Source organism: Colletotrichum abscissum (genome assembly GCF_030869225.1).
Source record: "Colletotrichum abscissum strain IMI 504890 chromosome Unknown Scaffold_7.1, whole genome shotgun sequence".
Classification (NCBI taxonomy): domain Eukaryota; kingdom Fungi; phylum Ascomycota; class Sordariomycetes; order Glomerellales; family Glomerellaceae; genus Colletotrichum; species Colletotrichum abscissum.
Window position 1 is genome coordinate 624,467 of NW_026850514.1, and position 13,171 is coordinate 637,637.

Here is a 13,171-nt window from a genome sequence, read left to right on the forward strand (position 1 = left end):
ACAATTGAATGTAAGGTCTAAAGAAACGAAGATGGCCTACTTGGGTCTCAATTCAGCACGATCCAACATCGTCGGTGACCATTTTCAGCGAGAGAGATGACCATCATACAACTGGAATTAAGCTTCTTTCTCATATTCAAGTCAGTTAGGGATACGAGACTGTAAATGCTAAAAGTAGTTTGAAACTTCTCAAAACTGCGTGAGATTATCATTGGGAACTAATCTGCCTGGGATGCCATTTTCCCATGTCTCGATCCCTTCAACTATAGTTCCATTCCCTCGCGTTTTCAATAATCTCTCGTCTATATGCCTCCTTTCCCTGATATACCTCTTGGCAACTTGATGTTGTAGTCGTCAGAGAGAGTTGTCAATTGAGATACTTGGACTACCGTACGGAATTCGCGCATCCGGATCGACTGACTCCTTAGGACCAACGGGTCTCATCTCGATACGAATGACCTTGTGATCGTTGTTGATGTCCAAGATGATGAGTCTGCGTTGCTTGAAACGTTTGATATATTTCCCGGGCTCCTGAATGAACTCAACCACGGTGGTAATACGAAAGCGATCGACGATGATAATCTCTTCGGACACAATGCCGGGGTTCCTCTCGAAGTATTGTGCGACCTCTTCCAGTCCGTGGAAGATCTGGCCAGGAACTTTGATATCCACGAGTAGCGTGACATCGGGAGCGCAGCGCTCTTCGACCGTGACGGAGTTGTCTTCGTACAGAGCGGTGATGAGATCATCGGCCAGGGCCTCGTGCATAGCACGGTAAGGCCGATCGCTTGACTGCCCTCTGATCTCGTGTAGCCATCGCTTCAGTTCCTCTGCCTCGGATACGTTATCCATCTTCAAAATGCGTTAGTGTGTTTGACCAGGGATCTCTCAAAGTCGGCTGTCTCTTACATTTGATAGGTGCGAGTGTAGGCCGCGTCTTTCGCGTGTAGAAGATAGGAAGTGCCGGCAGGATTTGATGATACCTTGCCTCGGGAGGAAGGCTTGTTGTTCTGGTAAAGTTTGGGTTATGAGACTCGGAACTGGGAAATTTCCTGCAATAAAAAGGCCAAGCTTGGCTGCTTGGGTGCTCAAGCCCTCTGATTGTTGAAGAGGAAGAAGAGTAGAGAGGGTTAGAAGATCGAGAGGATCTTATACTGTGAGAAAGCGGTTGTGGAGACTTCTCGAGGGAAGGTCTGCTCCCTTACGCCTTCCGCTTCTTTTACGGCGGTAGGGCTCTTGAGTGAGGAAGGTGCCACTGGAAGATCATATTTCATATATGGGAGCGAGTCCTAAGACGCAGTTGAAGTCATCACCAAGACGGGGAGGAAGGGAGTGATCCGATAGTATAGAGGCACCTTGCCATGATACACTTTGTTTAGTTCAAAGTTTCATTCATTTTTCATCGCACAAATCCAAGCTTTCAGCAAGTTCATCTCTCAAGACGGCAAGCCTCAAAGCAACTGCTTCTTCAGAACTACAACGCTTCGCTGCTTTGCGTTACTTGGAATCTAGGTCTAAGTGTCGTCAGGTTTTAAACGCCGGCGCCGAACGAAAATTAATTACATGGATCGAAACATCCTTTCATCACATGAAGTTGTGGGGTGGTGAGTCATCACGCTCTCATGAGCGGGTGACGGAGATGGCCTCCTCAACGATATCCAAACCCTGCTGGATCTCCTTCTCGGTGATGGTCAATGGCGGCACGAAACGCAGAGTGTTGGTACCGGCAGTGATGATGAGAAGACCGCGCTCGCGGGCGGCCTTGACGATAGGCGTCGGGTCCTGGGTAAGCTGGAGACCGAGGATGAGACCGCGGCCGCGGACCTCCTTGATCAGGTCGGGGAAGCGCTCGCGCAGGGCGTCGAAGCGGGTCTTGAAGATCTCGGCCTTGGCGGCGACGGCCTTTTGCAGGCCGGGGTCGGCGAGGCGGGAGACGATGTTGTGGGCCAGGCGGCAGGCGAGGGGGTTGCCGCCAAAGGTGGTGCCGTGGTCGCCGACCTTGATCTTCTCCGAGACGTTGCTGTTGACGATGGTGGCGCCGATGGGGAAGCCGTTGCCGAGGGCCTTGGCGGTGGTGATGATGTCCGGGTGGGCCTCCTTGGGGAGGTGGGTGTGGGCCCAGAAGGTGCCGGTGCGGGAGAGGCCGCACTGGATCTCATCGTAGATGAGGACGGCGCCGACCTCGCGGCAGCGCTTGGCCAGGGCGATCAGGAACTCGTCCGTTGCGGGCGTGACGCCGCCCTCGCCCTGAATGGGCTCGACGATGACACCGCAGGTCTTCTCGGTGACGGTCTCGTTGATGGCAGAGACGTCGTTGAATGCTCCGAGCTTGAAGCCGGGCAGCATGGGCGCAAAGGGCTCCTGGTACTTGGGGTTGTGGGTGGCGGACAAGCTGCCCATGGTGCGGCCGTGGAAGGCATTGTTGAAGGAGACGACCTCGTACTTGTCACCCGAGGGCTGGCTGACCTTGGCGGCCTTCCTGGCGAACTTGATGGCGGCCTCGTTGGCCTCGGAGCCGGAGTTGCAGACGAACACCGAGTTAGCGTCGTGCATGGCACCGGCCTCGCGGGTCTTCTCGATCAGCAGCTTGGACAGGGCACCGGTCCAGGGGTTGTAGTAGAGGTTCGAGGCGTGCATGAGCGTGCTACCCTGTAAGGTTCCGACCATGTACTGTCAGCGCATCTGGTATTAAAATGACTCACGGCGGCTCGGAGTTACCCACCTGCTCGGTCAGAATCTGGGTCAGCTCAGGATCGCAGTGTCCCAAGGCATTGACGGCGATACCAGCGGTGAAGTCGAGGTATTTCCTGCCCTCAACGTCCCACAGGAGAGAACCTTGGCCTTGTACGAAGACGGGGGGCGGGCGGGCGTATGTGGCGACCATGTAGGGCGCGTGTTCGCGGACAAGAGCGGCGCTCGGGGAGTCTTCGGTGGGATCGGGGTTGGGTACTGATGACTGCTTCTGCTCATTTTCAGTGTCAGTCTGGTGGTGAGTTACTCGAATAGTTCGTGACTTCATGGGGTCACCTACGCCGAAGTTGCTCTTGACGTCGCTTGTGGCGGCCGCGGCCGCAGAAGAGAGTGCGCGGGAGTTGATGCGCGAGGCGACGGCCAGACGAGGCTGGCACTTTGCCAATTGGAGTCGCAGAGGAGCACGGAACGCCATTATGGTATCTTGAAGAACAAAATCGGGCTCTGCGGTAAAATGCTGGCAAAAGAGAATGGTGTTGAAGAGAAGTCAATTAAAATTTGGGCCGTTCGCGCATGCATGCACAGAGGTGACTCGTCAAACATGTTATCGATAAGGCGCGCATTTTCCCACTTTTTGCGCCGTTTGGAGGGGCAGATCCACTCTTTCCCGGTGTTACGTGCGCTGTGGCCCGGGGATATCCCTCCGATCTCGGTCGGGCTCGGACGAACTGCCGATGTTCTTGAAACGGACATGCCTACTACTATTGAGTTAGTATCCTATTGACTGCAGAATAGTGGCAGTACCTATCGTAGATCCCATGTTCAAGCGAGATGTTGAGACCAGCAAACACTATGCCATTCAAATCCCATATCTAGTGTAAATGTAATATGTGTTTTAACTTGCAAAAGAGACTTGAGTAGGTAGCTCACATTGTCCAGAGTAGGAGGTAAATTGCAGAAGTATGTTGGCAAGGGCATGTCAAATAAGCTTTCCAGCGGATAGAAGTCTACTCCACAGTGTTCTGTACATTTTTGATGTTCTCAGAAGATGTCGGGCAGATGCTTAGAGGCTCTCAGCCAGGATGCGCCACGAATGCCTCATATTGCAAGTGAACCACCTGATCCTTTTTTCGCCCTATGAGATAATTTGCAAGCATAACTACAAACTGCATTACCAATCATGACATTTCCTTCAATGTATAACCTTTCCAATCGATAGAGTTTGTCCGTGAAGTATAGCCACCATCAAACTCGACGACTGTCAGAGTGATGTACGCTTCCACCCGAAGCATTTCCCGAATCCTCCTCAAAGTCTTTGTATCCTCCACCATGTATTTCCAATCTAAACCATAATGATCACCTTTCTTTTTGGCTATACAGACCCCCAATTCAGGGCCTCCCCATTCCAGATAAAGTTCAACAATGTTGCGATGAGGACGAAGTAAAGCTACAGTTTCATCGTTGTAGAATGCCAATATCGAGACTATACCATCTGGTTTCAACTTAGCGAACGATGAAGCGAAACTCTGTTCATGTTCTCTCAGACTCAGCAGATGGAGCAGGTTGTTGAGCCCATGACCACTGTTCTTTAGAGTTGCCTCCACCGTAGCTCGAGTAATCTTGCACTCATCAAGTCGGTCCCCGACAATATGAGAAAGCCAGTCTGTCGACAAGATGGTCAAGAGTGTAAGAAGACCTTTCTCCGTCGATTCGATGCCACAATGGCGTTAAGGTAGCGTGATATCGTTACAAATCGCTGGCGAACATTGAATTCTTGTCCGCAAAGCCTCCGCTACCACGGCTGAAGTTTCCATTCTTACTTCGTAATAGATTGATACACAAGGAACCACGCTGTCATCACACCAATCCAAAGCGGCAACAATACCGTCCGAGCTGAATGTGAGACTTGAATCCCGAAGCCGAAGTAGGCCCCACAGTGTGTCGTCCGGAAGTCTGGGGTCAGTCAAAACAATGCCTACCCTGCTTCCTAATGCTGAAATGGCCTTCCGGGTGATCTCAAAGCTCTGACCCCTAGCAAGCAATTCCTTGATGCCATCTAGGTTGCCTTTGACTATACAGCTTTTGAAGCTAGCATCAGTCACTGCTGGTATCGTCTTGAGAAACGCACGTAGTCGTAAATCAGTGTCGAGTATCTCGTGTTGGACGAAATTCCCACAGGATAGGTACCACAGTAGATCTCTGATGAGCGTTGTTTCGGTCTTAAAGTAGTCAGGTACCAGTGGAGTGTTGTTCGCGTCTTTCGGCGTATCAGATGCAATGCCAAGGAGTGCGTAGACCATGTCGCGGGGATCCGTTGCTTCACTCTCACAGAACTTCTGTAGCAGAGTATGCAAACTCTTCTTTCTCGTAATCTTTTCGCTCGATGGCCTTGGCATGAGGTCAAGGAGGGTCTGTCGCTGGTCGCCGAGCTCGAAGATTGCGTTGTCCTCGTTCTTGATGAGCTGTGTCGCCAAGACGAAAATGTATGCGGGAACAGAGAAATCCCCGCAGCAGATTGAAGCCACTCGGGCATAGGATACTTCTTGCAACACCCATATTCTTGTGAACCATGCTTGCTGCAACATATGTAGCAAACCTCTTGGAAATGAGTCCCTTGCAAGCGCAGAGAAGCCTTTATCCATCTGAAGGCATTGCCACCGAGTTCTAGCCCACGCTATATCGTCCCGGGACTTTTGACGTATAGAGTCATGATGGAGAACTCGCAAGCCCTGCATCAAAAGTACTGTGTCGGGTGTCCCGGGCCCTAACCAGATGAGGACCTGCTCTGCTTGCCTGTATATCCCAGCCATCTGTCCTACCTGATGACCTCGCTCCGCAATGTTGTCTTGGTCGATGCATATCGCATCGACCCAAAGTATTCTCGTCTCGTTGGTTCGAAGATGAACCAGGGCTGTGAATAATCTCTCTGTGACGGGTAGCCATTTGCCACTAGCAGTGATGGTCTCGGTGCGGTCGATCCCACCCCACGCGTATGAGAGGGCCTCATATGGAATGATGTCGTCGGGCTCAAGAACCGCCTGGAATATGTCGCATCGGATGTCGTCATCTCCGGGGTAAAGAATGAGGAGTCGAAATGACCTTATTCCCAGGTCAAGGGGCTCGTACTGGAATGGCTCCATCCTCATCGCCCTTTTAGACAGGTAAGCAGACGGTAGTATCAGAAGGAAGCAGTGGGGTGTCTGGGGAAAAGAATGCTTGTAACCTTTGAGATTCTCCTCTTAAGGGCGATCAGGCTGAGGAGAAGAGGGGTTTCGTCTTACAGCATGCCACGTATGGTTATTGGCTGAGCCGCTCTTGGAAATGGTTCGCCAGTGAATCTGCCTTTTGGACCTTTGCCTCGCCCGCATTGTAGCCATGCTTCATGTACCTAAATCCCTCTGCTACCCTGTAAAAAATATTATAGGATGTTGTTGGTGCCAAAACTGATGATTCTTGACATATTGGAAGCGCGTTCCTTTCACCTTTATTCTAACATTGAACGGCTGAGTTTCATCTCATCTCAAAAGTAACGACGACGAGATGGATCAGCTGCAAGCCCTTGGACCAAATTCTCCATCGGGCTTGAGCAATTGTGAGGAGTGACCTCTGTTGCTCTGCAGTCATTGGCACTCTCCGACTTATTTATCACTCTTGCAGTCGCCTATTGCTCTTTTGAGCCTGAGTCTTAGCCCTGGCGCGGTCTCTGCTGTCAAGATGCTCTACGATGACAGCCTTCCCGAGGATCTCGATGCGGAGTGTTCTGCGGCTCTCATGGCGGATGTTTCTTGTGATCCTCTTGTGCCGGCCCTCCGCTGTGACTTCTGTTATCCTCCTGCTACGTTGATCCGCCTATGTACTGCTGGATGCGCTTCGGCGCTCCAGTCGTGGGAGAACTCGGTTCGTTTTGCGTGTGGCAGCGACATTGTTATTCCTGTAGAGAATGACCTTGACGTATTAACTATTGTGATCCCTACTAGCCGTCGGTATATCTACGAGTTCACGTGTCTCACGTAGAGCGATGCTTTCTGCGGACCTGTTGCTGTATTAGCAGCTTTCTTCACTGATACTGGAGGCAAGTTTATTTTTACTTTATAAACGAGCTTCAAAATGACCTGGTGGCTAATTATGGGCCTTGCTAGTATATTCAAATCATTAGCGCGTTAGTTTCCGTCTTTCACTTATCAACGCCTTTCCTGAGGGAGCTGTTGAGCCCACTGACTGTGACCTATGTCTTGTAGCTAGGCTGCAGCTGCGGCCTGGGTCGCCCTACATTGATGGCCTCGTTGTGGCCAGCAAGTCTATCCACCAAGCCTGGACATCCAGCTATGACGTCACGGGCAAGCCGGCTATCACGTCTTCCGTCGACTACTTCACCACCCAGCTGTCGCCTACCGAGTCAGTCTGCGGCGGCACTACATACCAGATTCAGGGCGATGATAATTGCTATAGCATCTCTAAGTACTGCAACTTGGTTACTCTGAGGTTTGCTATCTCTCTCGAACTTGAACCACTTTCTCTTGGCTGTAGCCTCTCAAACAAACTTGTTCATCTCAAGCATCTATTGATATGATTGTGTGCGGAATGCTCAAGAATACGAATAGCGTACATACGTTCCCGCCGTCTCCGCTGCTGCCATCACTAGTTCATCCCTCAAAGATTATTCTCTAAATCTCTCGTCAGAGACTCCCGTTGCCCGCCCGACTATATGGGCGAAGATTCGCTATCACCCAGCACGTCTTGTCCCGCCGTAGATCTATAGTCGTCCCACTGAAGATCGAGCCACTCTTGCCGTCCTAGGCATTCAAATAAACTCGTGATGTCTTCGCTAGGTCTCCAGTCACCAACCTGCCACTGCACCACCGGCAGTGTTGGTGCAGCAACATTGCTATCCTGCTGCTGTCTCTTACTACTACGCCCGGCAATGAATTCAACACCCCGTTTGTAGCCCTTTCTTCTTGGCATACCATTTCCTCCTTGAATTTGTCATCATTAGGGCACCACCACAGATACATGAACATCTCAGCGTCCTTTAGGCTCGGCTGACTGTCGCGAGTCAAAGACTTGGCAAAGGCCGCAAGCAGGGGCTCGATATGCTTCCTACAGAGCTCGACGCGGAACATGTATAGAGTGTAACCGTACTTATCTTCAGGCTTTTTGTCGTACTCGGCGTCGTGGTCCATTTCCTCGTCCGTATTGGTTTCGCGGGGGTAGTGTTCTGTGTTGGAGATCTTGTACCCTCCTTGTTACAGAGTCGTGCGGATCCTCGCCTCTGGGGTCGACAAAGTACCAACGCCCGTCTGGACGGAGGACGTGGAACTTGAGCCGGAATCGCCGCATCTGTGACCACTACTGGTCGGTCGGTGCGTCAGGATTAGGGAATAGACCTGGAGTGACCACAGCACGCACGTCGAATAAGCTTAGCTGTGTACCGAGCTTGCACAAGCCAATAGACACAAGGTCTTTTTCTACAGGATAGATCAGGATTGGCCGGGGCACGGTCTGGTCATGCCTGGGGCGCGAGAAGTAAGGCCAAAACGCAGAGCGGCCTTGATCAGACTGGAGGAATTCTTTTCCCGCAAAGGCTCTTCTTCTGGTCCATGATGGAGGCGCCGAACTCGTGGCGGGCGTCTCGCAAAGGACCCTCCCACGGCCAGGTGTAGTGCTCACGCATCACCCTACTCGGTATAGAGGCGGGCATGGGCCGCTCCCACAACCATGTTGCTTCCCACTCCTGGACGGCTGGCAGGTGGACGAGGCACTGCAGTGGCACGAGGGGGCACAGAGGGCGTATGTCTGTGACTTGTTCGGCGTACCCGCCATACGACCTTGACCTGATCAACAACTTGTTCACAAAGGGCAAATTTTGGCAATGTCTCAGGGCTGTGCAGTTGCAGGCGACGCGAGTGATACCTGCGATGGTGCCATGTTGGCGCCTCTGGTTCAAAGTTTCGCGGTTGGATTTCGAGATTGATGCCAATACTGGCTGGCGGGTCCTCAGTTTTATCGTAGGCGGCAGCAAGCTGCTCGTAATAGGCATGGATACGCGTCGACATGTGGGCGCTGATGGCATTGGTCTCTTCGACCGGTTTTTGGCATGGCAGAGGCTGCTCCGCATGCTCACCGAGGATTGTTGGCAGCGGGAGTTCATATTCGTAAACCCCAGACTTTGCGCTGAACGCCGCCTTTGCCCTTTCGAAGATCTCGCTCTTGAAGTCTGGGTCAGTCTCGCGAAGCGGCATTTTGGTTGACACATTTGACTGTTAATGGGCCAGTGTTTCACTCAACCATTTGCTTGGTGCAGGTTGGGTCACCGCGATGTGGAGTAAGGAGTACAGAGAAGCAGGAACAGCCATAATATATACCCGGGCGATACGTGTTGGGTGAGTTGCCTTTAGAAACACTTCGCCAATGAATCTGCCTCCTGTGGCCTGGCCCGCATTGTGGCCATGATTCGTGCAGGCGAATCACCAATCGTATGAAAGCCTCCAGGCAGTGGAATCTCGCGCTGTTCCGAAATTGCAGTGGTGAATTGCTGAAGCCAAACGCCATCCAGCGGGCCTCTCTAAGAGTGTAGAATCCTAGTGCTAAGGGCTGACAATGCGGAAGGTCGCTGGAAATGAAGCCTCTACAAAAGACTTTGTCAGCTTTCATCTCGAATAGTAAACAGTACCTCTAGGTTCTTTCCTGAGGTCTTGCTTTCGAGATTTCGGCGCCGTGGATGTTCCGGACCAATTGCCAGTGATCTTGGAACGGGTTCCTTCTCGCCCTCTTGCTTGCGTGGATATAAAGTGTCCCAGATAAGGGTGGCATCCATACACAACCCATTGGTGAGTTCCGCCTCCACTCTGATCACCGCAACATCAACTCGCTTGCGATAATTCGTGTTTTCTCTGATGTATCCAATGTTGTTCCAGTTGGCGAATGAGCCTAAGCCGGATACCAGTTCCGTGGACCAGCGGACACTCTCATCAGGAGGGGGCCCCAAAGCAGCAATACTGACTTTTTTAAAATTCCATACAAGCAGCAACATCAACTTCATTTTGCTCAAGAATCGGAGCAACCACAGCAGCCCACTCATTTCAAATTCCGTTCGATCGCCGATCAAATCGAGGAGCATCGGGATGATCTTGCCCTCTTCCGGATTGCGGGATGCCATTTCAAGAACCTCGTCCGTCACTTGAAAGACTTGTATGTGATTACTGAGAAGCATTTTCAAAGACGTCGGATCGATAAACCCTACTAAAGTAGAGAATCCTTCTTGTGTTAATGGAATAGTGGACCTATTCCATGCGGTCAGCAGCATGAGCATTTGATTCCTGTCGTATCTTTGTCGCAAGGCTTCGGTAAGATGTCGATTGATCACCATGCTATCTCCAAACTGGCCCAAAAGACGTTGCGCAGTTGCAACATCGCAAAATTGAAATGAAGCCTCGACGCCTTCTAGGACGAACTGGAAGTTTTGGTGCTCAATCTGAGCTAGATGAGAGAGAGCCTTTGTAGTCCTCGAACCTTCGTGATTCCTTACTTTCTTAACAACGGCCTTATTGACATTAAACTTTTGGCCCCTCTCAAGAAGCGTGAGAACGTGGCTTGTGATTCCCGCCGCCACAACGTTCTCGAGTATCGCCGCTGTTTGTTGAGGCAGCGCTTCAAGAAAGGATGCCATGGATTGCTCAGGAACATATCCGCAATATCGCAAATCAAGGAACAGGTATGTCTTGAGGTCTCGCACCAACTGCTTTTCGGTTTTGAAGTAGTCTGGCGATAGCAGTGATCCTGAGTCGGTCTGCGATACGTCGGAGGCTATTGCTAGTAGGGCGTATACCATATCCCGAGGGTCGCTCGCCTTGCTATTTTGAAACTTCTGTAACAAGGTCAGGAGAAGGCTTTTTCTTGGAGATCTCTGAGTCAATGAATCCGGAAGCAAATCCAGAACAGCTTGGCAACCGGCGTCCGGGATAACCCCAACGAGCTTCGCAGCGATGTTGAGCATGTGAGCCTGAACGGATCGTCTTCCACAAGAAATGGAAGCTGCCCGTGCGTTTGATACTTCCTGCAAAACCCATATCCTCGTGAACCAGGTCTCACTGAGGAGGCAAATAAGCCCTTTCTGTTGCCGATCAATGAGGACAGCCTGGTCAAGTTCCGACTCCTGTCGCATCTTTGACCATTGCTCTTGTGCCTGGATAATGTCGTCTTGGCTTTTCTGACGGATCCAGCGTTGTTGGAGCTCTTTGAGGCATCCCAGCAAGAGGTTCGTCTCAAGTGTGGGGGTACCGAGCCATATGATGACCTGTTCTGCGCCTCGGTAAATGCTAGCCATCTGTCCAACCTGGTGACCTCGCTCAGCGACGTTGCTTTGGTCGATACAAATAGCATCGATCCACATAACTTTGCTCACATGGTCGTCTCGGAGATATGTCAAAGCAGTGAACAAGTTATACGTTATGCAGAGGGTCTTGCCGTTGGCGGTGATGGAGGCCGAGAGCTCTATGTCGCCCCAAGCATATGACAAAGCTTCGTAGGGGATTCTGTCGTCGGATTCAAGACTTGCTTCAAAGATGTTGCATGATATCGCGTTGGTGGATCCGGGATGAAGCATGAGTAGCCGGAATGAATTTTCAGTGAGATTTAGGGGTTCGTATTGGAACAGCTCCATGATTTGTCGAGTGATTGATGTTTGCTTATTCCAATCGATCTCTGGTGGTGGAGCTGAAAGGCTTGATTTGCTCGCAAGGAAACCGGTTAACTTTGAATCAGGTCAAGTTGAAGTTCATGATGGCTCAAAGGTGGTTGGTTATCTACTTGCTCAAAGTAATCAGGCTTTCCAAGTGAGGGGTTATTATTGTCTGATACGTAAGGTAGCTAAGCTGACCATAGTGGCCTGCATGCCTGCCTGACCGGTAACGAGCCGGTGAACCAGCAAGTCTGCCTCGTTGCACCGTTATCTCATGCATGAAGTTTTGACCAACCATAAGGTATTCTGGCGTGATCGCGAATATCGGTTGGTGGCGAAGCCGATGCCGATCTTTTGCCTCGTGGGCAGAATCGCCCATTGTGTTGAAGATTAGCAGCAGGTACGGCACTGACATGGCCTCGGGTCATTGTCATATAGCAAGAAGCCAAGGATAGATATTCTTCCTGGCTGCAGTATCGTCTACGCACGTTTGGAATACCGATGTTGAATCTGACATGTCGGGTGTCGGCGTTATCCACAATGCCGGATTGCGTCGGGATTCCGGGTGCTCGTGACTCGTCATGTGAACGTCGAGTGCGTTCCTGAGGAAACTCTACCGCATCCGGGGATAGGCGGGTCTACCTTGATGCTTAGGTAACTCTTCTGGTTTACAGTACACTACAAGTACGACCTGACTGAGGGCCCTGCAGGATAACAATCTTCAGTGGAGTTGGACAGCGGTTCAGTAGCTGCCAGCAGTGGAACCGGCAAGGGAACAGCGCTAGAAGAGCCAACCGGCGTTGCGTGATTGGACATCCTCGGTGTCGGATCCGGGGTGGATCTCGATGGGGACTAGCGGCGGAGGCCGCAGTTGCCCGCGTGCCCCTCCAAGGTTCTCCGTACTTGCTGCGTACAGTACAGGCTAGAGCTCTAGGTAGGTACTCCGTCCTACCCCGTGCGGGTTGACTCGAGCACCCAGGCCAAACCCACACTGCAGGTGGGTTTGGGCCTCTTCACATGTCAGCTGCCCTTCCCCCCCAAACCCAAACAAACGTCACCATCTCACCTCAGAAGCCAGCAATTGAACCGAGCCCACGCGGAGAGACACACACAGAGTACTGCGTACACACTCACTCGACCGCTTTCACATTGAAACATGTGCCGCCGGTACCCTGGTCAAGGACCCTCTTTCACGAGCAACGTCGGCCGTTGTTGTCGCTGCTGCTGCCGCTGCTACCGCTCCTCTTCCCATCGTGGTCTTCTTTGACAGCTCTCGTTCGACTCTCAACCACTCCTCTCCGCCATATCCATCGCGAAACATATCGTCATTCATTCCGGGCACTCGGCTGCTCATCATCTTCGGCTTCTAGCTCCTTGTACCACCACGTACAACCATTCCCCAAACGTGTACGATCCCAAACAACCGGAACCTCTCCGGTCTTCTATTTCGAACCAAGTCCAACTTCGGGTGGCGGTCCGTGGTGTCGAGCCGTCCGTCGCTGCACCTTTTCGCCCGCCGTGCTCGCCAAGCGCTTCTCTGAGCTGCCTGGGACGCATTGCCATGGCCTTTTAGCCCTGGAGCCATCGCATTACTCGCGCTGCGCCGTCCCGTCGACGACTTCCAACGCCATCCATTGTTACCCCCAGCCACAAACTCGTGGTCTTGCGCTGCTCGCTTGGTCAGCCACGCCTCCGGCTGTCCTCGGTGCCTAGATTCCCATGACCTTGCGCCGGAATCTGCAACCCACTGCTTTTTCTTTCTCCTCCTTCGTCCACTGCTCTGTTGTTCATCATAGCATACAC

At 51.9% G+C, this 13,171-nt stretch overlaps 7 protein-coding genes across 7 annotated transcripts; 2 read left to right on the plus strand and 5 right to left on the minus strand.

Moving 5' to 3' along the window:
* Positions 1–354: 354 nt before the first annotated feature.
* CABS01_03714 (uncharacterized protein) lies at positions 355–852 on the minus strand (the record flags this gene model as incomplete). Its single annotated transcript, XM_060537087.1, has 1 exon — positions 355–852. One exon carries the CDS (start codon positions 850–852, stop codon positions 355–357), a length of 498 nt encoding a protein of 165 aa, XP_060391345.1.
* Positions 853–1,620: 768 nt separating this feature from the next.
* CABS01_03715 (acetylornithine aminotransferase) lies at positions 1,621–3,166 on the minus strand (the record flags this gene model as incomplete). The annotated part of the gene is made up of 3 exons (XM_060537088.1): positions 1,621–2,649; positions 2,723–2,962; positions 3,032–3,166. The coding sequence occupies 3 exons, from the start codon at positions 3,164–3,166 to the stop codon at positions 1,621–1,623; spliced, it is 1,404 nt and encodes a 467-aa protein (XP_060391346.1).
* A 198-nt stretch (positions 3,167–3,364) lies between these two features.
* On the minus strand, positions 3,365–5,831 carry CABS01_03716 (HET domain-containing protein; the record flags this gene model as incomplete). Its single annotated transcript, XM_060537089.1, has 2 exons — positions 3,365–3,449; positions 4,555–5,831. The coding sequence occupies 2 exons, from the start codon at positions 5,829–5,831 to the stop codon at positions 3,365–3,367; spliced, it is 1,362 nt and encodes a 453-aa protein (XP_060391347.1).
* Positions 5,832–6,405: 574 nt separating this feature from the next.
* CABS01_03717 (uncharacterized protein) lies at positions 6,406–6,705 on the plus strand (the record flags this gene model as incomplete). The annotated part of the gene is made up of 1 exon (XM_060537090.1): positions 6,406–6,705. The coding sequence occupies one exon, from the start codon at positions 6,406–6,408 to the stop codon at positions 6,703–6,705; it is 300 nt and encodes a 99-aa protein (XP_060391348.1).
* A 687-nt stretch (positions 6,706–7,392) lies between these two features.
* Positions 7,393–8,028, minus strand: CABS01_03718 (uncharacterized protein; the record flags this gene model as incomplete). Its single annotated transcript, XM_060537091.1, has 3 exons — positions 7,393–7,542; positions 7,656–7,906; positions 7,983–8,028. 3 exons carry the CDS (start codon positions 8,026–8,028, stop codon positions 7,393–7,395), a joined length of 447 nt encoding a protein of 148 aa, XP_060391349.1.
* Positions 8,029–8,242: 214 nt separating this feature from the next.
* CABS01_03719 (HET domain-containing protein) lies at positions 8,243–11,350 on the minus strand (the record flags this gene model as incomplete). Its single annotated transcript, XM_060537092.1, has 4 exons — positions 8,243–8,449; positions 8,505–8,948; positions 9,362–10,555; positions 10,655–11,350. 4 exons carry the CDS (start codon positions 11,348–11,350, stop codon positions 8,243–8,245), a joined length of 2,541 nt encoding a protein of 846 aa, XP_060391350.1.
* A 1,035-nt stretch (positions 11,351–12,385) lies between these two features.
* Positions 12,386–13,081, plus strand: CABS01_03720 (uncharacterized protein; the record flags this gene model as incomplete). Its single annotated transcript, XM_060537093.1, has 1 exon — positions 12,386–13,081. The coding sequence occupies one exon, from the start codon at positions 12,386–12,388 to the stop codon at positions 13,079–13,081; it is 696 nt and encodes a 231-aa protein (XP_060391351.1).
* Positions 13,082–13,171: the final 90 nt, after the last annotated feature.